Source organism: Hippoglossus hippoglossus, chromosome 12 (genome assembly GCF_009819705.1).
Source record: "Hippoglossus hippoglossus isolate fHipHip1 chromosome 12, fHipHip1.pri, whole genome shotgun sequence".
In the NCBI taxonomy this organism is placed as follows: Eukaryota; Metazoa; Chordata; class Actinopteri; order Pleuronectiformes; family Pleuronectidae; genus Hippoglossus; species Hippoglossus hippoglossus.
In genome coordinates this window covers 12724336-12749391 of record NC_047162.1, presented here as the reverse complement: position 1 = coordinate 12749391, position 25056 = coordinate 12724336, and the positions used below count along the sequence as shown (strand labels likewise).

The window sequence follows — 25056 nt, the reverse complement described above, 5'->3', positions numbered from 1 at the left end:
ACTAGGTACTATTTAGTGCATTGCTGCCTCCCACCGGTAGGGAATTATCAATGCAGTTTATGCCCTCAGTTTATATCTTGCGATATAACCACCGCTTTGTTTTTCAGTGTAATATCTTATAAAGCTTATAACACACACACACACACACACACACACACACACACACACACACACACACACACACACATTTATAAATCATTAGCAGCATTTTGCTCATTTAAACCAAATCTTATGTCCCTTCATCAAAACTCTAACAACCCTTAGGACAATTTGATTCTTGGATATTTTGAGCGATATATTTAAAAATATTTCAATTAATTTAAATATATAAGACTGACAAGCATTTAGACCCTTTGTTTTGAAACTCAGATTTGAGCTCAGAAAAAAAATGTTATCAAGATGAACATTTTTGTCGGTATCGATAATTATCACAATAAATGTAAATTTTTTGGACTTTGGTGTATATAGAAAATATGAAATTTGAAGACATAACTGTCTGATTGAAATCTGCACTTTAGTTTTTTATTTAAATTTTTCTCCATGATTCTTAAATGAAAGAAGTTTGGAACAACCAGGGCAAACTAAACAACCAGAGAAGAAGGCTCATTGTAACAGAGGTGACCAGGAACCTAATGGTAACTCTGGCTGAGCACCAGATGTCCTGTGTGAAGATGAAAGAAACTTCCGGAGGTTAATGAAAAGTAATGAAAAGCTTGAGTGTGCACACCTGGTTGTCTCCGGGTCAACCAGTTCACTGAAGTCTTTCATGTCGCTCCAGTTCAGACCACTACAAAACATCTCACACCCTTCACCACTCACACACAATTTTAAATAATCCAAATCGGTGCACCAAGACCTCACTGAGTGGAGCCCATTAACCTCTGAGTTGGATAAAGTGTTTAGTCTGCAGCCATCTGCAATGACCTAAACATATAATACCACCAGCTACTACAGACAATACAACTTTTAAACCCCCGAAGAAAGAGCCAAAACCTTCACCTAATGTTTTTAGTTACATTGTGCAGTGTCATGTACATTATATATGTATGATGTAAATGTATATTTATATATATACATGCAATACATATAGGAACTTTTAGGTATTAAAATACTGTCAAATTATAATAATTTTGTATTTATCCTATCTGAATTTATTTATTCTCTTTTCCCTCTTTTATTTTAGAACTAAATATTTGGTATTGTTTTGTTTAATTGCATTTTTAGCCTTTATTAGTATTTGAGTATTAGTATCTGAATATCCATTTAAGTTTGTTAAATCCTAAATGTTAAACATAAATAAAATATGAATTATTAACACTTCCCAAAACAAAACACTGGCCAAATGGTGAAATAAATATGACAAAGATTTATTTGCTTTCCATATTTATTATTTGGTTCATTATTTATAAACAGCTGCAGCCGGATGTGACGTATGAGGTGCTCCCTGTGGTGGGTGGGACTATAGCAGGAACCAGCCAATAAACCGCGAGCACTTCTTTCACAACATTCCAATCCCTCCCACTCCTCTTCCTCCTCCTCTTCCTCCAGTGACCAGTGTCTATGCGTGTATGTGCGCGTGCGTGTGCGTGACAGTGACACGTACCTGGGTCTCTCAGTTACTAGACCGGGCAGGAGACCTCCACCTCGGGCAGGCTGAGCAGAGAGATCGCCCCTCTGCGTGCTGACATCCGGAGCATTTGGCAGCAATGGAGACGAGGGAAGCAGCCGCAGGTGAGGCTGGAGTCTGTGTTGTGGTTCAGTCAATGTAATAACCAGTTAGACCTGCATATAACCCGGGATAAGCTGCTGAATAAATGGTAGCAGTGTGTGGTGTGAAAACATGGCTGAATGTTGCAGTTTTCAGACCTTCTGCATAAATCACATTGGATTTAGAAAACATCTGACTCTTTGACTCTTTACTGTCTTATTCAAACTCTAGGTGCTCTTGTGAGCAGCGATGGGGAGGAACAGGCTGCAAAGAATGAGGCAGCTCCTGAAAACGACCCCGAACCACCCACCAAAAGCAAGATGGAGCAGATCTTTGGGTTCAAGAAGGAGGACCTGACCTCCTGGCAGAGCCTGGTGACCCTGCTGAGCCGACCCACTGACCCAGCATCCCTCGGCATCTTCCGCTGCTTGTTTGGTGAGTTCAGATCAAATCAAGTTATAGCCCATATTCCCAAAATGTCGATGGCACTCCCTGAGATTTAGAAATTGTCACAAAATATTAGAAAATAAATGGAGGATAGTGTAAGGTATTTATAAAACATAATTATATATGTGCATATATAAAAACAAGGCCTTATTATTTCAGTCTGCAAATAAACAATAACAATGTTGAGTGATTGCATGATGGTCACGTGTCTTTCATGCAGGTTTGCTGATGCTCATCGACATCACTCAGGAACGTGGCCTCAGTCACCTGGACTATAAATACCTGGACGGGGCCCCCGTGTGCCGCTTCCCCCTCTTCAACTTTCTACACCCCCTCCCACTGGACTGGATGTACCTGGTGTACGTGGTGATGTTCCTCGGTGGGTCACACACACTCCTCCATCTTGTTTTAAATCACACGTCCAACAGATTAGACTCTGAAAGGTTGTTTACGGAGTTGTGGTGAAGAAAGCTGTCCCCCTTCTCTTTGGAGTTTTTCGCTGATGCAGTCGTTTCACAGGAGACAGTCTCTGTGGGGCGGCTGCCTATGGTGAGGATTAAAGTGCAACACTCCAGATGGGAAATTCTCCACTTTTATTTTCCCCCCAAGGCGACAACATTACCGCAAGATTGTGACAACAAATTGAGTTGTTTATGCAAGAAGGAAAACAGGAAGACAATGATAATCAAAGTAGAACAATGCTGATGAATCACCAAGGACACAAATCAAATACTTTAAGATGTGGACACACAAGTTTGGGAGTTTGTAGAAAAACATTTATGTGGTAGCAGTCAGCTTGATTTCACCACAGGGAAGAAATCCATAAACTTTTGGTGGATTTCTCACATTCCTGACATACTACAACCTCCAATAAAACCTTGTAACTGGTACTTTAACATAGAGCTCCAATCACATATTATGTATTATATAATCTGTTAATTGTATGTCCATAAAAACATAAATAAACATTTTGTGGCAAACTAATTCAACGTAAAAAATATATTTTGGAGTTTTAAATAACTTTGTGCAACTTTCTAGATTGTTTTCGACATTTAAAGGGGCATTTCCCACAAATCTGCACTTCCTTAAAGTTGAGTAAAGATCGTCAAATTAAAACCAGGCCTGTGAGATCAAACTCCTAGATTTCCCATAATGCAACTCAGTGACGACTTTCATCAGACACTCCCTATCGTCCTCTCTGAACCTCCTGATCTTCAGATTTCCATCGGAGACACAGAGGACATTATATTACAGTTTTCACCAACTCACCGTGACTCCTCATGAACTAGTTAACAGGCATTACTATGTAAAAATCGATCAATCAATATTAATATCTGTTGCTATTAGTATCGTAACTTTAGTTGTGTGTCTATGTTTCTAAACGAAGGCGCCCTGGGCATCATGCTCGGCTGTCTCTACCGTCTCTCCTGCCTGATGTTCATCTCAACCTACTGGTACGTCTTCTTCCTGGACAAAACCACCTGGAACAATCACTCGTACCTTTACGGCCTCATCGGGTTTCAGCTCACGCTCATGGACGCAAACCGATACTGGTGAGATGACGTTTGTTGTGTTTCTGTGTTTCTGTCCCCGTGTGTGTGTGATCCTAACAGAGGGAGATGTTTAAAAACCTGTGTGTATTTGTAGGTCAATCGATGGATTGCTGAGACCTTCTATAAGAAACAGGCACGTGCCTCTGTGGAATTACACTTTGTTGAGGACACAGGTTTGTACATCAGTGCATTTAAAAAATGTTTAACTTGAATTATTCATGAAAACAGTACAGGCATTAAATGTTTTTTTCTTTTTTTTAAGATATTTTTTGTTTACTTCATCGCTGGAATCAAGAAATTGGATGCTGATTGGGTGGAGGGATACTCCATGTCCTACCTGGCACATCACTGGCTTTTTGATCCGTTCAAGTAGGTTTCATGAAGCAGCTCAGTCTGCAGTTACTTCAGCTTTTAATTGACTTATGTTGGAACCTCAGTGCTCCCACTCTGATCTCGCTGTACCAAACATTATTTCTCCAGAGTGATTCTTCCTGTGGAGTTAGTGAGTCTGCTGGTGGTGCACGGAGGCGGCCTCTTTCTGGATCTGACCGCCGGCTACCTGCTGTTTTTTGACGCCACAAGACCGTACGCCATTACATTCGTCTCCTACTTCCACTGTATGAACTCTCAGCTCTTCAGCATCGGTAAGTCTGTGGCCTCACTTCACCCAAAACATGTGAATATTTCAAATTCTGCCCCTTTTCGACGTACTGTTTTGTATCTTCGTCCTCAGGGATGTTTCCCTTCACAATGCTGGCCACCAGTCCTCTCTTCTGCTATGCCGACTGGCCCAGAAGATTCTTCTCCCACTTCCCGGCGTTCCTCAGGGGGGTGTTGCCATTCACCTCGCCGGATCCTCAGCCCAGCCCCTCCTGCGTTTACCATGAGATCCAGAGCATCAGTGCTGAACGCCAGGCGACCCCACCTGTTGCCAAACCTTCCAAACTGAGATTTAAGCACAAGCTGGCAGCCATATTTACAATTATCTACATCATTGAACAGTTATTCCTGCCTTACTCCCACTTCATCACAAAGGTAAATCAGCCTCTTATGATGTTTTTTTTAGCCTAAGGGAGCCTGTTATTGTTTCATGAATTGCATTACAGTACATTTAGCTATTGCCTAACCTACCTACTGCCTAAAAGGACCTAACTTTCTTATCAGCTAAAGCCTCCTGAACACTCTGTGAGTCACCAGACTGAGAGTTGCTCAATCAGAGTCAACATTCTTTGGTCTACAGCAAACAGCAGCTCACAGTAGAAAAGTGAAAGCACTAAAACAGCACTTATTGGTAATTTGTATCTGTTATTTTAAAATCTTGGTCAGATTTAATTAAAAAAACAGGTGAAACTGCTCAATATCTTTCTTATTAATATGAAATAATCCCGAACCATTCATTCTTCCAGGGTTACAACAACTGGACCAATGGCTTGTACGGCTACTCGTGGGACATGATGGTTCACTCCCGCAGTCACCAGCACGTTAAGATCACATACAGAGATGCAAAGACTGGAGACGTCGGATATCTGAACCCAGGGGTAAGTTTCAGGGGAAAACACCAGCAAAAGAAGATGGTATAGAGCTTTAGATTAACTCATTCATCTTCTCTCAACAAAATATATCAGTCATTAACATTTAAAAACATTATCAGTTTGAAATGACTTAGCAGCAGGCTTGTATTTTTGAATTTTACTCATCACTTTTTGACTTCATTGAGAGATATATAGAGATTTTCCAGTCTTATCGACCACTCAAAGTGCTTTACAGTACAAGTCACTTTCACCCATTCACACACGTTCACCCTGCACTTCTATATAACAGTGCACCATTCATACACTCTCGGCACAAGGACACCTCAGAATGTAGGCTGGAGGAGCCGGGGATTGAACCACCCACCTTCTGGGTAGTGGTCGACCCACTCTACCTCCAGCGGCCCCAGTAACAGTCACATCGTCTGTGTTCTCCAGGTTTTCACACAAAGCCGGCGGTGGAAGGACCATGGAGACATGCTGAAGCAGTACGCCACGTGCCTCAGTCACAATCTGCCTCGCTACAATATCTCTGATCCAGAAATCTACTTTGACATCTGGGTGTCCATCAACGAACGCTTCCAGCAAAGGTACAGGAGCTTTTCTGCTTGAGAGAAAAATATGATTAATGAGGAATAACTACTTGTGTGTGTGATACCAATGAGCTCTGGACTCTTCTCTCAGGATATTTGATCCCCGTGTGGACATTGTGAAGGCTGATTGGTCTCCTTTCCAGCCAAACCCGTGGCTGATGCCTCTGCTGGTGGATCTGTCTCCCTGGAGGACCAAGTTCCAGGAGATCGAGGGCAGTCTGGACAATCAGACTGAGATCGTCTTCATAGCCGATTTCCCAGGTCAAGAATTTGCCTCCTTGTTCTTTCTGTTCTGTTCTTTTCTGTTCTGAAAAGTGGAATTTGGCTTGTAGCTTGGTTTGAGTAGATGTATTTATTCTTGTTTGTGCTCACTGACATTATGTTATCGTGCAGGTCTCCACTTGGAAAACTTTGTGAGTGAAGATCTGGGAAACACCAGCATCCACGTGTTGCAGGGCACGGTGAACGTTGAGATTGTGGAGGAGAAAAGGAACATCAGTCTGCAGCCTGGCGAGCAGACAAAGGTACATCCACACAAACGCCATCATCACCAATAATATTACACTGTCTGACCTAAGCACTTTAAAGGTTTTACAGTCATGTGAATGTGTGTAGGTTCCTGCTGGAGCGTATCACAAGGTGCACACAGTGTCTGAAGACCCTTCCTGCTACATGTACGTCTACGTCAACACTACAGAGGCGGCGCTGCAGGAAAACTTCACCAAGCTGTTTGAGCTGCAGGAGCGTATTCGCAACGGGACAGGTGAAAACATCCTCAGGCAGTTAAAACCATAGGGGGATAGTCTCATACAAAATTAGGATCCATTGAAAATGTTTCGATTTTTCTACTTAAACTACATAAAATAATCCAAAAGATTGTGTTCAGGTCTGTCAACTTGCTCAAGAGCTCTAAAATCATCAGATACTCACTGGATCTTCATTCCACAGAAACCGAGCCTATTCCTCCCGAGCTGCAGCCTCTTATCTCTGCAGACGACCACGATATGTCGGAGGTCAACGCCACCGACCCGATCGTGCGGCTGTTCCTGAAAAGGCAGCGTCGCATGAAGGAGGTGAAGAAGCGCAGGGAAGCCGGCATGTTGGAGCGGCTGGAACGTTTTGCTGTGAAAAAGTACTACACCATACGAAGGGGGTGAGTGAGACGACGTCCAACCGCTAAATGAATCCCTGAATGAACTGCATCTCATTTACTGGGTCCTCTTCTCTTTAAGATTTTTGATGACGGCCATCGCTATGAGGAACCTGGCGGTGGGCCTGCCTCCTCTGGAACAGCTGACGAGAGAAGTTGCCTTCGCCAACATGAAAGAACCTCAGGCCGACTCCAACCAGGATGAACGACTCAAGGACGAAATTGGTCACGGAGAACTTTAAAGCTGCCGCTTTTACCACGGTTCCTCTGATGGATTGTGTGCAGGTGATCACACATTCCTAAGAAATGTGTGTGTTATTACTACTGGACTGTTACTATTTTGAGACTCTGCTGCCCAGGACGCAAAAGATTTTAAAATTTTCTATGCTTCTGTAATATTTGGAATTCCAGATCGTTTCCATTATTTTGTAAAAAAGCATTTGTCTACAAATCTGTAGTTTTGCTAAGGACACATTTCTTTTATAGCTGCCATAAAACCATGGTGACAGATGCTTTGCCTTGCAGGATTACATTTCGTTTTCTTGGTTTTTTTGTTTAGGTTTTATATGAATGCATAATGGCTGAATGACAAAAAGATATTTGACAGTATGTTGAGAATTATTTAAAATCAAAACTCTATGTCAGCAACAATCTCACGTTACATGATCTGCAGGGAGATCATACTTTTACCTACATTAATGCTGCTTTGCTTGGAATGAAGATGAAGAGCAGAGGAGGGAACCTGAAGGATGAATGGCTGTACACTTCAAAATGGACGGATTTTAAAGGACACGGATATGAACAGGAATCCAGTTGTCCGGCCAAATTATTTACACACTACATGTAAAGGTTCCACTTCTCGGAACGTTTAACCCTAGAATGTGATTTAAAAACTGAAACCAATTGTAAGCTTGTCAGTTGGCCGCCTTTTTATTCCCTTTTGAAATGAAAATCTTATCCTGATGTTATTTTCAATAAAAAAAAAAAAAAACTCAGCTGACAAAGGGTGTTTTGTGGAAATAATGAATTTTATTGGTGTCAGTCTTTTTAACATGTCGCCCATTTTAAAGTGCTACAGTTCAGTGTTCACTGTACGTCGTCACTATGGCACATTAATAATAATTTTCACAGAATCAGAGCAAACTTTACACAATATAAATACATATATCAGTCCACAACATGGATGTCTAGGAAACTGTTAGATTTGCTTAAACATAAAATCATGATCGGTTTAGTTGAGGTTAATAGTTCAAGATTCATTTCAGTTAAATATGCAGCTATCACTGTGCTGTAGTGGAGGTCCAGTCACATAAGAAAACACTGAAGGCTGGTCGGGCAAGGGCTCAGTCTGTGAAGTGACAACATGCGACATAATGCTTCACCACACACGTGTTCACAACAGGAGATGATCTGCAGGTTCATCATTTACAGGGAACAACATCAACTCTCAAGTGTATTGTTAGTTCATATTGCACAGTTTTTACTGGTTTCATTTTAAATCATCACACAAATCCCTTTACACAACGGGTGACTAATCACCACACTGAAAAACTGACCTTATATATTATGTATAAATTCAACATTCAATGCAAAATGACTGGTATTAGTGTTTGACACTGGCCTTTAGTAACTGTTTTCAGGAGACTTTTCCCTAATTGAAGCTGGTTTTCATGAAAATGTTCACATCTGCCAAATGTTTCATCGCTATTTTTCATCTTTCTGCCACTCTATTAAATCTACTGACTCGATTTCCATGAAACCAGGTTTTTCCCCCCCACTAACATGGTGAGATAGGATACACTCTCAGAGCACCCGTCCAGTTCTTCATAGTCCAAGTAGGAGGGAGGTTGTGTGTGGTGTGCAGCAGCAGTTCAAACCCTGTGATTAGTTCTTAAAGGCTGTTCTTAAAGGCTCATATCTCACTGCTTCTCTTCCTCATGTTTCATACACGTGGGCAGAGCCACAGCGGGAGAAAGATAAGCAAGCGAAGGAAGCACGGAGGCGTAACAAAGACACGGACGCCTCCCTAATCCTCTCATGAGTGTTTTGTCAACATCCACTTTCTACAACTCAAAAGACGCCCGTCTGAAGCTCAACGTGTCTTTCCTCTCTCGCAGGTTGTGCCACATATTTCTAATACATTTCACAGAGACTGGCTCTGAGCCCTGAACCTGGAGATGGTCACCGGATCAAAGTGGGCAGCTCGTCCAGCAGCTCCACAGAGTTCACTACCAACAGCTCTGTCAACACAGGCAATCTGATGGTACATAAAGGACGCCCGTATCTCTGCCACAGCCTCCGACTAAAGCTTGAATCATTCCCACACTGCTGTCATCAAAATCATCTCCCTGCACGACCTCAGCTGGCCCCGTTTGGCAGCTAAAAACAGATCCAAAAGTGACATCACTGGCAGAGATGAGGGGGAACCTCCCTGTGTGCAGGCCATGATCCAGCTCCACTCTACGGCCCTGTGCTTTAAACTGACCGGACAAAAAACGCTCCACTGTCTGTGGTAAATCTTCAGTTCTTCTGGTTCCCCAGAGACGGAGCTTAGTAACTTAACTCTCTAAAAAAAACTAAATAATTACAATTCTCCCTTACTTCAATCAACCTTTTAGTTATATTTCCATTTTTATCCTACATTTTTATTAAACTCTTTGCTTCCTTAAGAAAAAGATTATCAATTATAATGTATTAGTCTTAATCATTTCATTAATGATTAATGATCATTAATCATCTACTAATCTTCTTGATTATACCTTGTGCAAGCTTTTCCTAGTTATTTTGATTGTTAAGTCTCAAAATATATACAAATTAATCTGCCTTACTGATTAACACTTCTTTTTATAGCTGAAAAAAAATTGTTAACTTAAACTATTTTTCTAGGAAGAATCAGTCAAATTCATTGAAATACAGGTCAGTACTAGGATAACATATCATTTTTCTGTGTTGAAATGTGGTGCCAGTGATTTATTGAGAGGTTATGCCCCTTTTTAACGTCTGGAGTTTTTGTGACATGCTTTGGGAAATACAGATGAGGCTCAGTGCACCTTCCCATGTTACGTCCTCGATGATAGACACCGAAAATGGTGTGATAATGTGGAGCACCCGTTTGTGGGGATGCGTCGTCAGATTCGGATCTGGGACTCTACCTCGGCTGGAGATCTGGGTAGAAAACTCCATGTATCACACCTTCGATCACAACATTCGCAAATGCATCTGAAAGTGAAGAAGAAAAGAACGTTTTTAGATCTGTAGTTAATTTAGGATAAGATATTAAGATATTAGAATTACTGTGTTTTTAAAGAACCACTTTTATTACAGGGCACAGACTAAGCTTGAGCTCACCATGTGCAGATGGTAGCAGGTAGGGGTCTCTCAGAAACAACACGACCGGCTGATGGGACAGTTTACTGAAAAGAGTCAGAAAATGGGACGTGACCCAGTTGGTGAGCAGTTTCATGCAGCGTATAAATAAACAGTATGAAAACACAGGGGCTGTCACTGTCATGTAGGCTGAAGGTCACGTGCAGAGCAAATAATGACTGAGGTTTGCACCTGGTCAAAGTGCAAAATGAGAACCTGTCATACAGTAGTTCAGTTGATTAAAGAGGAAAACAAAGTGACTCACCTTGATTCCTCTGATTCTGTATCAAATGACCTAAAAGAGGGATAATAAAGGTTTAGACGTTCCGCCTTTCAGCAGCCTGGGAACAAATCAGTCGTTTACTTTATAGAAAAGCTACAGTTTCAACTCACCCGCAGCTCTCTGTTTTTGGCACTGAGGGATAGTGGCGGATATTCAGGAAATCCAGGAATATCTTTGGAATAACCTCATTTTCCATGATTATAGTCTGAAAAAACAGAGAAAACAAAACAAATTGCAACGTTTGGTGCATAACTGCACATCTGTTTCTTTGTTGGTTTGAACTCTTCGACAATATGTTTATACAGTTACTCTGGTTTAGACATAACTTGTATTTGGAAAGGCTGCATGCATGACTATTTGTTCTTCCTGTGGGGAAACAGTCCCAGCAGGCGGAGTGAAGGTATCACTGTACCTGCAGGTAAAGCTCCAGACCATGTCTCCTCTGCTCCAACACTTTGGGAACCCAGTTTCTAACATGTTTCGAAGGAATCTCAGGGGGTTTCATGCTCTTCTTCAGCTGGAGGGATAAAAAAAGCATAATTAAAACATGTAAATGTCACAGCAGATAGAATGTTAGCAGCTCCACGAAGCAGCATCGAGTTACTGAAGTTAGTTGGTGAGAAACTTTGGAGTCAAATTGTCTTTGGCTTCGCTACACAGCTTTAAAACAGTTAAGGACAACTGAAAATACAAGACGCTGACGACTAACAGCAAGTATCAACAAACAACATGGTTTGAAATGAATAAATACAATAAAACTGAATAAATAAAAAAAGGCACATAGGTGCTTTGAGTAATATAAGTGAATAGTAAAAAAAAATCTAATTATTTAAAGAAACACAAAAATACACATACACAAAACATACAAAATATAAAACTAGTAATTAGATGAAAAGAAGAAAAATGAACTGGAGAAAAAAAACGTTTATATATATATTTTTTTTCACTAAAGGCTTAGCAAATAGTAGAAATAATAGATAAAAGTCAAACTGATGATGCTAGAACCAAAACGGCGAAATGACATTCCACTGTGACTCATCTTATTATTCACCATTGTGCCCTTTTTCTACTGATATGACAAACTCTCTGAAAATCACTCATATGAAAAGGTTGTTTTGGTCAAACAAAACGTGGGCGACTGCACGGTTACAGGAAGAGGAACTCCTCTCTGAAGCTGCAGAACTACCAACTAATTTAAATGGTTCACATGGTTAACCACCACAACCACATCTGCTATTTATTGGTTGATGATATTTATTGTGCAGTTATTTATATAACTAGTGCTTCGATGAATTACTGTTTTAACTACTAATTAATGTATGTGTTGTTTTTTTACTACTAAATCAATTGTTTAGTCTCTAAATTATCCAACATTGAGGAGGAAACTCAAAGAGCCAAAGGTTTCATCTTCAAACTGAACAACAGCCAAAAGTCCAGAAAGATTGTTTTGAAATAATATGAGAAAAAACATCATATTGAAGATGATGGAATCTGCAAGTGATGGACATTTTCATTCGATAAACCATTTTATATTATAATTGACCGTTAATATTTCTAGTGGTTTGACCTGTTAGTATTTTCCCCTATTTAAAGGCTATAGACTTGAACTAATGAACAAAAGGAGCGATGCACCACTGAACTGAATCTCACCAGTTTATGCAAAGCGTGGAATTCGCTGTAGCGTTTCTCAACTGAGTGTTGTCTGCCGTTCATCAGCACGTCAATTCTAAAGACCTGAAAGACAGAAACAAATGAGTGAGTGCTACGTGTTCAGTGTCCGTTTGATTTATCTCCAGAGTTCCTCAGCCAGAAACGTCCCTCCCTGTCCACACAGCCAGTGTGTGAGTGACTTATCAGCTGACTGTGGAGCCGTTAGTTACTGTTGGTGTCAGCTAGTTACCGAGAGGAAACATCTGGCTGCTGGAGTGAAAAAAAAAAAAGAAAAAGATCTGTGAGAGTTACTGCTGACATCCCGAAACAGATCGTCTTCCACTTCCCTCACTTTACTGGACTGTTCCGGGAAAACGTAATTTCTTACTTCACTCACGTCGCTGTGTTTGCCTGCGTTGTGTAAAGAAGGAAATCGACTCTTAAATGACGGCAGTGACGTTCATGTAACTCTGTGCTGGTTACGTAAACACAAAGGACTGCGCCTTCCGAGACCGACAACAAGTCATAGTTATTAACAAATCCTGAAACGGCTCAAGAGCTGGAAATGAGATGACAGCACGTCGATAACATGACGACAAATGGGATGTGAAAAATGTCCAAAAGAGAACAAATAATGAAAACATTTCCTTTGTTCATAATGTTTGCTTCTTATCATTTCTGTATTTTATGAGCTTTTATATAATTTTATAGAAATTCTTCCCCCAAACTGAGCCACACTAATACACTGGTTTCTAATCTACGGGTCACAACCCATCTAAGGGTCCCATGATAATTCTGAGGGTCACACGATAAATAAAAGGCTAAAAATAAATCTGTTTATACATTCGACCTTTTCTTTCTTGTCGGGCCTAAATCTGATACACAGATAAACCTTCCTTATACTTAAAAACTCCCTAATGTCAGTCATAGCAGGCTGTAGAATCAGTTCTTAGGAAGACATTGAAGTTCAGGAAAAGTATTTATGATCATAGATGTTACTGTCATGTCTGTATGGAAAATATGAAGCTAAGACTAGCAGCTGGTTAGCTTATGAAGGGGAAAACAGCTGGCTCGAATTCAAAAGACAGAATTAGGCCACTGGGATGGAGTCGGTGCTCAGTATCAGCAGGTTTCATGAGTCGAAGTATAAAAAACTGGGACTGGTTGATGACAGAATGGAGCTTTAACAGAAATGGGTGTTCAAAGCATTAAAGCAAATGACACTGACCATTTCTACTTTTGATACGTCTTTAACGGTTTTATAGAAGCTCATACTAAATTGATTGGTTTAAACCTATAAGGTGACATTTAGAGGTTCACTAACAGCTAAAAGGAGAAGTTTCGAAGTTTCACAGTCATTCAATATAAGCACTGACACACTGAAAACCTTCCTCCATGCCGGATATTAGTTTATTTCCCCCTAGTAAAGTAATAGAGGATAACTTCTCTTATTTTGTGCAAATAAATGTAAGGAAGTTCACATTCAATATAAGTCAGTCAAATAAAGTGGATATCCTCCATTGGAAAAGTCTCTTCAGTATAAAACCCCCTCTGTGTGTTTCCCTGCTGAGCTGCAGTGACGGAGATACAACGAGAGAAATGTCCTCATATAAAACTGCTGCAGCTTCACATACACTTTTTACTTTATGTGTTGCACTGCTGCCACCATCACTTACTATAAAAAAAACCATAGGGAACCTTTTAGTGACGGAGGAAATGATCACAGCAAGAAAAACATGCGACTACCTTTCTTTAGATAGGTTTTTAAAAAGTGTGAACCTCTGCTTTAATACGAGCTGACTCCCCCAAAGTTCTTAAAGCAGGTTTAATTCATGTCAGACAACTGGAATCCTCTTAATCTGGATTCATAGAAAACAATGTAAACACAACTTTACAGTCAAGAATCTCTCGTATTGAATGTTTGAGCAATAGATCTGAACAGTGTCGTGTTTAAGAAGATGAACTCAGATGATCTGAAGCTTTAAATCCCCAGACACATGTTGTTGTTATATCACACACACACACCCACAGACAGACAGACAGACACAGACACACACCCCCACAGACAGACAGACAACACACAGACAGACGCAGACACACGCTGAGGTTATTGTGATGATCGGAGCTCACCGTGTATCCTCTCTCGATCGAGTTGTTTTCCGATCGAAACGACGGGATCGATACGTTCACCGGATGCATTTCGACTTGAAGACGCGTTAAATCTACTGAATAATGTTTAATCCTGTGTCACACACTCGCTCACACACACACACACACTGATAGAGACACACACCAACACACACACACTCCCTGCTGCTGCTGGGTTTCTCCAGTTTCTCTGACAGCCCGATAAAAATCACTGGATTTAAAAAGGATGAGAAAGTGTCAGTGCTGCCCCCTGGTGCAGAGGAGGACAGAGTTACAGACAGGGTAGTGACACTGCGGTTTATTTTTATCTTGTGAAACATAAAAGTGTCTGTTTGGAGTTAAAATGTTTAATGTTCAGTTGTTATTTAAGTTGAAATAAAGGAAAACTCACACAGATCAATAATTTTCCTCTTGATATTTCTCTTTTTTCTGTATAATTTAATTGCCATTAGAGCTAAAATGCCACAAATCTCTAAACATTGATGAATCCATTATATAATCAATTTTTAATCTGTTAAACTAAATGTGGTAACACTTAAAATCCCCCCATTTTGATTCATAAACCACATATATACAATATATTCTTATTATAAAGTATTTAAAAGCTAAGAGTTTATTGATGTAAAGTACTTGGCAATAATTATAATTTCTTCTATGATATATATATATATATATATATATATATCATATAACTCTCACATATATCATGGCACACCAGTCTCACAAGTCGTACATCTTCATCACAGTGAACTGCTCAATTACTGGAGAACTTCTTCAGCCAAAAAGGAAGAAAAGGAGAAAAACATCTGGCTCCAGGTTTTCTACTCTTTTACATTAGAATCTTTCAAAGGTCACCATTCCCAATCAGTCACTCTACAGTCTCCAATTATAATCATCTGATTGTGACGTGCCCTCACAATGTCAATAAAACTGAAAAGGTTAAGAACCAAATGAGAGAGAGGTCACAGCAAACTGATCAGTCCATAAAAAATGATACAATATCACAAAGTTTTATTCAAGTTTCATCAAAAGCTTTGGATTAAAGAGAAAGAGTTTCTTCCATTGCATATAAATATAACACATACATTTAGCTTTAAACAAGTGGTTCATTCAAAAAGTGTGATATAAACTGGCTTATGTGTGTGTTTGTCTATTTCGGCCTCTAAATTTCATGGATCTTATTCTAGAGGGGATATGAAAAGCAAGCATAAAGTAAAACGCAATACAGGTAAGAAAAATTTAAAAAGAATAAAAGTGAGAAATCATTATATTTTTCAGTAGCAGGAAAAAAAAAACTACACAAGCAGAGAGGAATTCAACATTATCTGCCACTATGACGTCAGATGACTTATTTTTTTTCTAAATTGGGATTATTTAAATTATAAAATGAATGCAAGTCTTTTTTATGTTTTTTTTTTTATATGCAGTCCTCTTCATTTTCATTTCTGTCTCAGCTGAGCTGCTGTGAATGACTGTCGACTTTTAATACCTGAAAGATAAAAAAATACAACAATAAGAATAAAAACACAATAAGGACATTAATAAAAATATTTGAGACGTGATACTTACCCTGACATCTGACAACCTGACACGTGGGCGTAGTTGCCAGTGTAGTGGATGTCACAGCGCACAATGTTGTTGCTGTAGTCTGATTCTGGGACGTGATAGGAGGGATTTACACTGACCTGTGGAGAACAACAACAACACACATAACATTTAATAATCAGTAACACAACAGTAACTCAAATGGGCAGGACTGCAACCTGGCACCAGAAAAAGTTTAACGGCAGAGTTTTAAGGTGTCTATGGAGGACGCTAAACGTCATCTGGTATTTCTGACAAACCTTGAGGATGTAGTTCCCAGGTTTCACATCTGTGATGTCGATCCACTGACAGTCGATGTCTGCGTTGTAGGTGTCATAACATCCTGGGCTCAGACCCTGCACATTAGACAGCATCAATATAAAACATTATATAGACTGTTTCATATGGATGTTTTGGATGTAAAGAAAAAAAGAAAAAAGTAAAGGAACATTTTTGCCAATCAAAACAGTGAAAAAAAAGAGCGGGATGAAAAAAGAGAACATGTGCAACACATTTGATCTCAGACGTTCAGGCAGGTGGGGCCATCTTACTCCAGAAACTGGAAATCATTAAATCACCATCACCACTGGCTCATGCAGAAAAGGAAATACTCGATCTGTGGGCTAAAAGACAGCTGCCTCAGGAAAAGTACACGTATTTATCTTAGGTTCTTTTTTGGGGGGGGGGGAATTTATGAACCACAAATCCTGTGACAAAGCCATTAAGTGAAAAACCAGTCAAGTGAAACTAAATTTACAGCTCTCTTTATGGTCGCAGGTGAACTGGACTTTGTTTTGCAACAGCTATGATTCACACTGGATTTTTATATAAGAGATTTCGACATGTCACAGTAGGAAAAACACAGATGTGAAGATAAAAATGAATAATGGCTGAATTCTGTTCAGCCACTTAAGTTGTCAAGCTGCTCAATATTGAATATTTGAACATATATGAACAGATACGCCTCTTGTCTCTTTGTGGTAATTTTTAAAACAGAAGGCTGTTCTGTTTTGAAAAGAAACATGCAGGTCTAAAATGCAGGAATAAAATTTGTGCTGCAGGAGTTATCTTGGACACCTGGGTATGTGCGGTGCAGGCATATCGCCTGTAGTATCCGTAGTCGCAGGACGTGTCCTCCAAGCAGAAGCTGGCCTTGTGGCCCTCAGCCACTGAGTGATGGCTGTTGGCGTCCAGCAGGTCGTAGTGGCTGAACTCATCCATGCTGTGGTAGTGCCTGTGGATCAGCAGCACAGTGTTTAACTCTTCTACTCATTGTCACTCTCGCATCTTTTTAGAACAACCAGACTCTGTTTGTCACCTCGAGACACCCGACAGGGATTGTTGGCTTCCAGTTATCATGACTAGAACAAAGACTGAATATAAAGATGGAGAACACTTCTTGACTTATTTCCGCTATCAGGAAATGAAGCCAAAACGTCTGGGATTCGAACGCTGCCATCTTGTGCATTTGGAGTCAGGGTCTGCACAGTAACGATCAGGGGATGGAGCCGTGGTAGTGTGACATGTACTTTTTTGCTCGGTCCATGCCCCATCTACTAACATGGAGGAATCAGGATTTATGACCTTTAGCCACCAGGGGGCGATTGAGATTCTTTGGGTTCACTTTTGGGGAGCTGTCATGTCGTCCAGCTGTATATACAGTCTGTGGACTAGAGACATCACAGGCGTTTATTTTATTTATCATTTACATGACTGCATATGGACCTAAATCTGGTTTCACTACATTATCTAGTTTTTTTAAATGAGCCTTAACAGTCTGGTTTTTAACTTCAGTTGACTTTCAAAACACTGACAGAATATCTATACCGCCTACATCAACAGTTGACGGGACTGCTGCCAAACACGATCCATCTTGGGGATTAGAACAGTCGGCTGCTTGTTTCACAACATAACTATGGACTGAGGTCGTCTCTGTGGAACCAAAGAAAAACTGGAGACTTTTCCAGAAGCGACCAAAATATCTCCGGTTTCCATTTTCGGCTCGTTCTCCTCGTCACCTGATTTTGTTTTACGACGTCTGGTTTTGCAGTTGTTAAAGAGCTGAATCCAAAGGTCGTGTGAAGGTCAGTGAAAACCCAAAGTAGGCTTTACTGGGTTTGTGAAAGTTGAAAATGACATCTTCCAAAGTTTAAAGACACAAATAAAACTTGTTGTTAAAATGTCAGCTCTGATATCAAAGATCTCCACAAGACAATAAAAACAGCCAAAGGTAACACAGCTGTGGCTCAACAGGGGGTGCCATTCCACAACTATACTGGAAAAGACCAATAGTGATGATGATGATGATTAAATAACTGTTCAGGTATTTATATTTGTAATGAATTGAACTGATGATTAAAACAAATATGTTAATTTAAATACGCATATATAGAGCTATCGAATTGAGGACTGTTTTTTATATTCATTCAACCTTTTGAACATATCATGTAGTGGCGAGCTGAGAAAACACTATCTGTAACCTACTATCTCATTTATGTCTGTAGAGCAGTAAAAGACAAATTAAAGAAAGAATTTGAAATCACAAGTTATCAATATTTTCTGTGGTTTACAGACATACACGGATTTTCTGTGAGAATGACCCAAAAATAAATTAACTTTGCATGTAAATCGTCTGAATCGTAGTTTTATTTTACATTTTTTCACTGTAGTTTTGTATTTAAACAATGAAACAATATGTTTTATAAGCTCATACCTGTTTTTGATATTACTTTGAGTGATAATCACTAAAGGCACCATTCTATAGGCACCGTGTGTCATTCATTCTCTTGTGTTTGGTTTCCTGGCGGCATCAGTCAAACTGAAATCAGACTTATGGCTGAGTTTGTGCTGAAAAAGCAAACATGTGCATTGACAGTTACAGGTGTTCAAAAAACAAAATAATACAGACAGGTGAGTGACGGGACTTCACACTCACTGGTGACAGCTGTGCCACTCCCAGGAGTAGCGAGGCCTGCTGGGGAGGAAGTCGGCCGTGCCCTGGTTCTTGACTCTCTGAGGGAACCTCAGCAGCATGCGGGTGTCATAGTCTCTGACATCGCCTCTGTAGGCCGAGCTGCAGGAACACACCAGAGAAAGATCACATTTGGACACAATGACATCACCAAGATGGGTTTTTTTTCATGCTGCATCTCCTCCCCTGCAGTGGAGCAGAGTCCTGTCTGTGTGTAAATAAATGATGGGTGGAAAAAAAGAAAAGTTTGGGTGCACATGGTTGTTTGGGTTTAGATTTCAATGTGTTTACTGTTCAGGCTTTCTCTTCTCCGGCAGGCTATCATTAAGCTTTTACACAAATCCACCACTCCACCCCTCTGCACCATCAGTGGCAGGATTCGGTTAATTCCACCTCCTCTCATGCTTCCACATGGGCAGTCCTCACCCACAGACACTTGAGGTGGTTGTTATGGCTCAAAGCTTTCTGAATCACACTCACACTTGGCTGCACACCCAACTTTTTTTTTTCTTTGTTCCTCCCCGTGGATTAAACCTGACAGCACGACGAGTCTATACCTTGACAAACAGTTCTCCTCAGCTGCACATCTCAGGTTATACATGGGGACTCTCTGGACATAGGCAGAGGCTTGGATATAGTACGGGTCAGGTACGAGATCAGGGAGACCTACAGCAACACAACAGGGATATGAGCATATAAAAGAATTAAACATCAATCAGCCAAATGACCTAACAAGCAAAAAACAGAGGGTAAATAGGTTATACACATGCAGAAGTTTCAAGGAGACAGATTAGTTGATTAAGTAACTGATTAATTGATTGATCAATCGATTAAAATCACTTTAGCCTCATTACCATCACTTTTAGAGTTCACATCTGTCTAATTACTGACTTGAATGCAGATTTCTCCACTCTTACCGTACTGATGGTTCCTTGTGCCATATCCAGGTCTCGATCTGGGCCTCGGTCTCTCGTACACGTCATAATGATTATAATATGGATTATCACTATCAGTGGACTTGTATGGGTCGTAGGGATCGTCACCGGCCATCATGTCTTCTCTCCTGGGCAGAGGTGGACTCACAGTGACCTTCTCCTGGGTCTCGTTTGCCCTGTTGCTCCCCTGCGTCCCCGTGCGCTCACCGGTCCGGTCATGGTGATGCTGGCGGTGCTCTCGCCCTCTCACCAGCGCAGTCACAAGGCTCTGCTGGATGGACGCTGCCGGGGGAGGAGGCTGCTGCTGCTGCTGCTGCTGCTGCTGCTGCTGCTGCTGAGCCGCCGGCTGGCTCTGGGTGTCCGGATGTCTCACGTCCCCATCACGGATGATGGTGACAGTTCTCTCCTGCACTTGCTCCTGTGGTGCGCCCCTCCGCCTCGGTGGCTGATACTCCGAGCCCTGGCTCAAAATGCTAAAAACCTGCCCGTTGTGGGACCACTGCAGCGTGTTCCGCAGAGCCGGTCTTTGGTTATTTCTTACTTGCGTCCCGGGATTTCTCTGAGACTGGGTAGCTTGCAGGATGAACACAAATAAATAGACGCACACATATGCGTAAAATGGCGCGCCAACTGTGCGTAATCCCATTCTGAACGCAGTTCAAGGAGGCTGGAGGTGACAAAGCGGATATTTCTAATGAGCAGGGGGTTTCCACTTGTCCTGCACTTAAATATCCCTCATGTCTATTTGAAGGACATCCAGTGAGCAGAGAGGAGACGCTAAGTTTCAGTGTATCCGTGTGAACTCATAACGCTCTGCTCCTGCAGATGCGCACAGAGAGATGATGATGGTGGTGAGGAGGAGGAGGAGTTCAGCATTTGGAGTTTCTGAATCTGCTATATAAGTCTGGTGCTGCTGCTCATGTAACCACTGGATACGTGATGTCTGGTCGGGCTCAGCCAAGTGTGTGTTTGATAACTGCTCTTTCTGACCCTAAAGAGTCTTTACTGTGCAACTCCTCTTCTTCATCCATTGCACATTTCACTCACAGTTTTATGAAGAACAGTCAGACACAGGCAAACTTTCTTGTGAAATCTGTCCTACTTAGTTATGAAAGCACACAAATATTAGGAGCCACTTCACAGAAACAGTTTTTTTCTTTCTCCGCCAGATCAGCAAAGGGAAATGATAAATAGCCTTTTCCTCTGACTATTGGATGATCTCCCAACCAAATTGCAGCACAGTCTGCCAGAGTTCTCTGCGCTCACCCACTTTCTCATAGGAGGATCTCCGAGAAACCTAAACATGACTCTTTGATGGCCTTGCAACATTTTCTCTCTTCTCTTTTCTTCTGGGAAACCAGCTCCCACATCCCCCCCCCCCCCCCCCCCCCCCCCCCCCCCCCCCCCCCCCTTTAACCCAGCCGCGCCTCAGTGCTGTCTGCTGGAGCCACACTGCAAACGTGAAAGACTCATCACATGCATCTCACAGTCTGAGGTCACAATTAGTCTGTTCTGAGTTATGAACAAACAGGCAGGGGTGATACTTGATATCTGTATTATTTTGCGTCTGGTGGCACACCGGTGACCCCAAGCTCCTCTCCTGATTAATCTAAATCATTTGCTGCAGTCCAGTCAAATCACTGCCCTGCTGTTAACACCAGGGGGATAATGCATAGCTTGGGAAACTTCACCCCAAGCCACTCATTTTGCTCTTTCTTTACACCAAACCAGTCCTTTCTAGCATGCACACAATTTGACCGCAGGCCGGCTGCTGCCAAACCACAGCAAACAGTCACAAGGACTTTTTACAGTTTCCCAAATCACAGTTTTATGAGAGTGTAGACTTAAAAGAAGCACAGTGGGGATTATATAAGATGGATTTCCTCCAGCGTGTATTATTTAAGAGCTGTTGTGAGGCACATTCATAAAAGCGCATGGATTCTACAGCAAATCGTGATTAAGAAATAGAGAATTATTCAGCAGCAGAGGCTTTTCTCAACAAAAGACCATGACTTCACATCATAGATACTTCACTGTCCCATATCCTTACACTAGGGGGCAGATATCTGCAAATATATAGTCTGTTGCAAGTTGCAAGGCATTTTCGTATCAGCACCTGAGGGAGGTGATAGATTATTGAGTTTCCTCACACAACCTCTTAGTTATTTCTTCAGAATTATGTGTAAAAATACTGGAGAAGTGCAAATAGTGTAGAAGCCAAAAATGGTTGCAGGAAGCACTCACAGAAACACTGATCTCCTGAACTCGTAGAGTAACTGTGTGAGGACCAATGCTTTCTTTTCTAGGAATGTTTTGTTCAGCGTCACACGACTGGAACTGGGTAATGGTCTGAATAAATAAATTGTCTATATTTACATTGTGCTTTTCTCGTGTTGATGACCACTCAAAGCTCTTTATAGTACAGCTTTGCCATTCACACATTCACACACATTCATACAGTGCATCCATGTGCAGCACTTTCTCTATCACACATCACTCGTACACTGTGGGCACAGCCATCAGGGGCAATTTGAGGTTCAGTAACTTACCCAAAGACACTTCGGCATGCGGAATGGGGGAGATGGGGATCAAACTGGAGACCTTCTGGCTAGTGGACGACCCGCTCTACCTCCTTGACAGCTATTTTCTCTTTCACTTTGAATGCTAAACTTGACTCATGCAGTCCAACATTTGATTTGTCCTTTCACAAGCCTGCTATTGTAACCTTTAGAGGAACATTGACATTTGAGGGAAAGACTCATCACATGCCCACGACAACGTCTGATCCACAGCAGTGACAATTTTGTGAGAACCCCTTAAAGTCTTTGGCTGTATGTACAGGAGACTGCAGCGGCACCAAGGTTGGAACCCCCCCCCCCCCCCCCCCCCCCAACTAGGCCTCATGCCACTATAAACTTCTCATTTTTAGAGGTTTGGTAACAAGTATAGTATGTTTCTTGGGGGGTTGTTTTGGTTCGATGTAGCACCCCCCCAGGTCCCTTATTGCATGGGGCCCCCAAAGTCTGTAAAAATACTCCTGCAGTCTGAGATTCATACTCACCATGCACCATGATTGGCCATGTGGGGGTGAGAGAGAAGGCACGATCGGAACGTCTCTCTCTCTCTCAAGCTCTTTTATTTTCTTTCGTCAAAATACTACTCCATTAACCTTTTGCACATGTCAAAACCCACACTTTTTAAACATCCATACTAAGTTGCCAGCACTCGTTTTCTTCCCTTCATTACCAATTTCTGTGTTTGTTTACACTGCATTAGCACCTGTCAATTATTGGAGTGAAAGTGTTGCTCGCCACATGCTCAGGTGCTGCAGATAGTGCTGCCACGGGGCATTGCTAACTTTTATTGTTGCCTATGTTGTTATGGTGAAATAGAGAAATACTCCAGCTTTAAAAACACAGCGTGAGGTCGTTTAGTGAACTAACTTGATGTAGGCTTCCAGGCAAAATCTGAGGAAAACATAAAAACAAAGAAGGACGGACAAAAAAATACTTTGTCACCTGAGAATGGGTTCTATTCTCAACTGATCAAATCCTGCTGTGAATCACAGTTAAGTTAGTTGTGTTGTTCTTTGGCAATGGGAAAGAGAAAAAAAAACCTCATGCCACATGAGGTTTCTGTTTCAGCTTGTGTAAACTGTCGGGGGCAAATCAGCACCAAGCGCAGATTCATGAGCTCATGAAAATGTGTCTGTTATAGGAGTTATAAGAGTAGTAATACCAGAGACCAGTGGTTCATTGATACAGACGAACTACAAGATGTGCTTGTGCTACAAAGACGGATTTTATGATAATCATTTCCTGAGGATTAAAAGATGAGGAATAGGAATGTTTTTTTGAACCCTGAAACTGAATCAAAGAATTAACTCAACTTCTCTTTTGAAATGTTTCCTGTTTTGTCCTCAGATATGCAGTATTTACTTTGTTTCCACTCACAGTTCTGGATGCACGTTTTTGGCCAATAAGTGATTTCATTTTTTGCTAAGAGGATGGTTAAAGTACACTTATGTGATTCTGCATACCAACATTTCCCAAGGGAGTGAAAACTATGTGTCTGTTCCTGGCTTTGCTCCTCTCTCTTCCCTGGAACAGCAGACAGTCAGAACCAGCTGGAGTTGGTCACCGATGTTTTTCACTCATAACTCGTTGATCTCTCTCCACGCAGAGCCCTTTCTCTCCTCGGCGAGGGCAGCACAGTGTTCCCTCCGAACGGCTCGGAGACACATCTGCAAGGAATTAGCCAAATTCTTTTGTCCACGTTGCTGGAACTCACCCTCGTCCCTGATTTTTGGGGCATTTCGAATGAGCTGAAAGAATTTGAATACATCCACGTCTGGGTTGCAGAGTAGGGAGGGAAAGTAGTGACACGGCTTCCTGCATTAGTCATGTCATAAAGAGGAGAAAAAAAGTGCTCCATCCTTTCATGATGCTAAATTTACCATAAAACCAACACCAATTCTTTTGCGCCATCACTGAGTCAACCTCTGGCAGACACGGTTGAGATTTGAAGCCTATATTTAGGCAGCCATTAAGGTAAATATAGATATTTTATTAAACCTACTTTATTAGCATTAAAGCACTTATTGATATGATATAAAAGCTTTTATGCAACATTGGTGGCTCTGTTTTCCTTAAATGAGTTTTAGATGTATCAGTTTGAAATAGTTTTTCTTTTTATCCATACTTGTATTGTTTTGCATGTTGGCTCAACTCCTTTTATTTTCTCCAGTTCTTCTTTTGTTGCCATTTGCATTTAATTATTCCTTTATATGAGCTCATCACAGTGAAACAGGACCACAAACATCCCTAAAACCACGCTTCTCTCATCTGTTCCCAGCACTCCGACATAGAATCCCTATTCTTAAATACCACACGCTGATAATATCTTCGCTTCTGTTGATCTCTTTTTCAGGTTTGAACACTCTTGGATTTTCATTCTTACATTTCCTTCAGATACTACATTTCCCCTCAACCTCCTTAAATAGGTTCAGCTCAGCTCACAACTCAATGACAGAAACAGACAATTCAAATATTCACTTTCATAAATACTGGGTTTCCATTACTCTTGGATCACCAAGTTGGGGCTTGCACCACACACACACGCACACACACTTTCACTCCT

General features: G+C 41.2%; 3 protein-coding genes across 4 annotated transcripts; 1 reads left to right on the top strand and 2 right to left on the bottom strand.

Moving 5' to 3' along the window:
- The first annotated feature begins 1569 nt into the window (after positions 1–1569).
- ggcx (gamma-glutamyl carboxylase) lies at positions 1570–7763 on the top strand. Of its 2 annotated transcripts, none has more exons than XM_034602953.1 (15): positions 1570–1731; positions 1940–2143; positions 2376–2534; positions 3543–3708; positions 3803–3881; positions 3971–4077; positions 4189–4352; positions 4442–4743; positions 5115–5246; positions 5676–5827; positions 5922–6091; positions 6224–6354; positions 6446–6593; positions 6779–6983; positions 7063–7763. In XM_034602953.1, exons 1-15 carry the CDS (start codon positions 1707–1709, stop codon positions 7220–7222), a joined length of 2304 nt encoding a protein of 767 aa, XP_034458844.1. In that variant the 5' UTR covers positions 1570–1706; the 3' UTR covers positions 7223–7763. The 2 variants fall into 2 exon arrangements, with proteins under 2 accessions (XP_034458844.1, XP_034458843.1); XM_034602952.1 differs by having other exon boundaries at positions 1585–1761.
- On the bottom strand, positions 7540–14624 carry snx24 (sorting nexin 24). The gene is made up of 7 exons (XM_034602962.1): positions 14410–14624; positions 12280–12363; positions 11042–11146; positions 10740–10834; positions 10612–10641; positions 10329–10393; positions 7540–10199 (listed from the first exon to the last, which is right to left on the bottom strand). The coding sequence occupies exons 1-7, from the start codon at positions 14476–14478 to the stop codon at positions 10129–10131; spliced, it is 519 nt and encodes a 172-aa protein (XP_034458853.1). The 5' UTR covers positions 14479–14624; the 3' UTR covers positions 7540–10128.
- A 792-nt stretch (positions 14625–15416) lies between these two features.
- loxa (lysyl oxidase a) lies at positions 15417–20923 on the bottom strand. Its single transcript, XM_034602990.1, has 7 exons — positions 19900–20923; positions 19540–19648; positions 18947–19084; positions 17089–17245; positions 16272–16367; positions 15997–16112; positions 15417–15916 (listed from the first exon to the last, which is right to left on the bottom strand). Exons 1-7 carry the CDS (start codon positions 20561–20563, stop codon positions 15910–15912), a joined length of 1287 nt encoding a protein of 428 aa, XP_034458881.1. The 5' UTR covers positions 20564–20923; the 3' UTR covers positions 15417–15909.
- Between the last annotated feature and the right edge of the window lie 4133 nt (positions 20924–25056).

Excerpts from the sequence above, each read along its gene's own strand:
- ggcx (XM_034602952.1), top strand. The coding sequence starts at position 1,707 with ATGGAGACGAGGGAAGCAGCCGCAGGTGAGGCTGGAGTCTGTGTTGTG. Across the intron at positions 2,535-3,542 it reads GTACGTGGTGATGTTCCTCG|GCGCCCTGGGCATCATGCTC; the intron begins GTGGGTCACACA and ends TTCTAAACGAAG. Across the intron at positions 6,594-6,778 it reads GCGTATTCGCAACGGGACAG|AAACCGAGCCTATTCCTCCC; the intron begins GTGAAAACATCC and ends TTCATTCCACAG.
- snx24 (XM_034602962.1), bottom strand. The coding sequence starts at position 14,478 with ATGCATCCGGTGAACGTATCGATCCCGTCGTTTCGATCGGAAAACAAC. Across the intron at positions 11,147-12,279 it reads TCCACGCTTTGCATAAACTG|CTGAAGAAGAGCATGAAACC; the intron begins GTGAGATTCAGT and ends TTATCCCTCCAG. Across the intron at positions 10,835-11,041 it reads GTCTGGAGCTTTACCTGCAG|ACTATAATCATGGAAAATGA; the intron begins GTACAGTGATAC and ends CTGTTTTTTCAG.
- loxa (XM_034602990.1), bottom strand. The coding sequence starts at position 20,563 with ATGGGATTACGCACAGTTGGCGCGCCATTTTACGCATATGTGTGCGTC. Across the intron at positions 19,085-19,539 it reads GAGGAGAACTGTTTGTCAAG|CTCGGCCTACAGAGGCGATG; the intron begins GTATAGACTCGT and ends GTGTTCCTGCAG. Across the intron at positions 17,246-18,946 it reads GAGTGGCACAGCTGTCACCA|GCACTACCACAGCATGGATG; the intron begins GTGAGTGTGAAG and ends GCTGATCCACAG.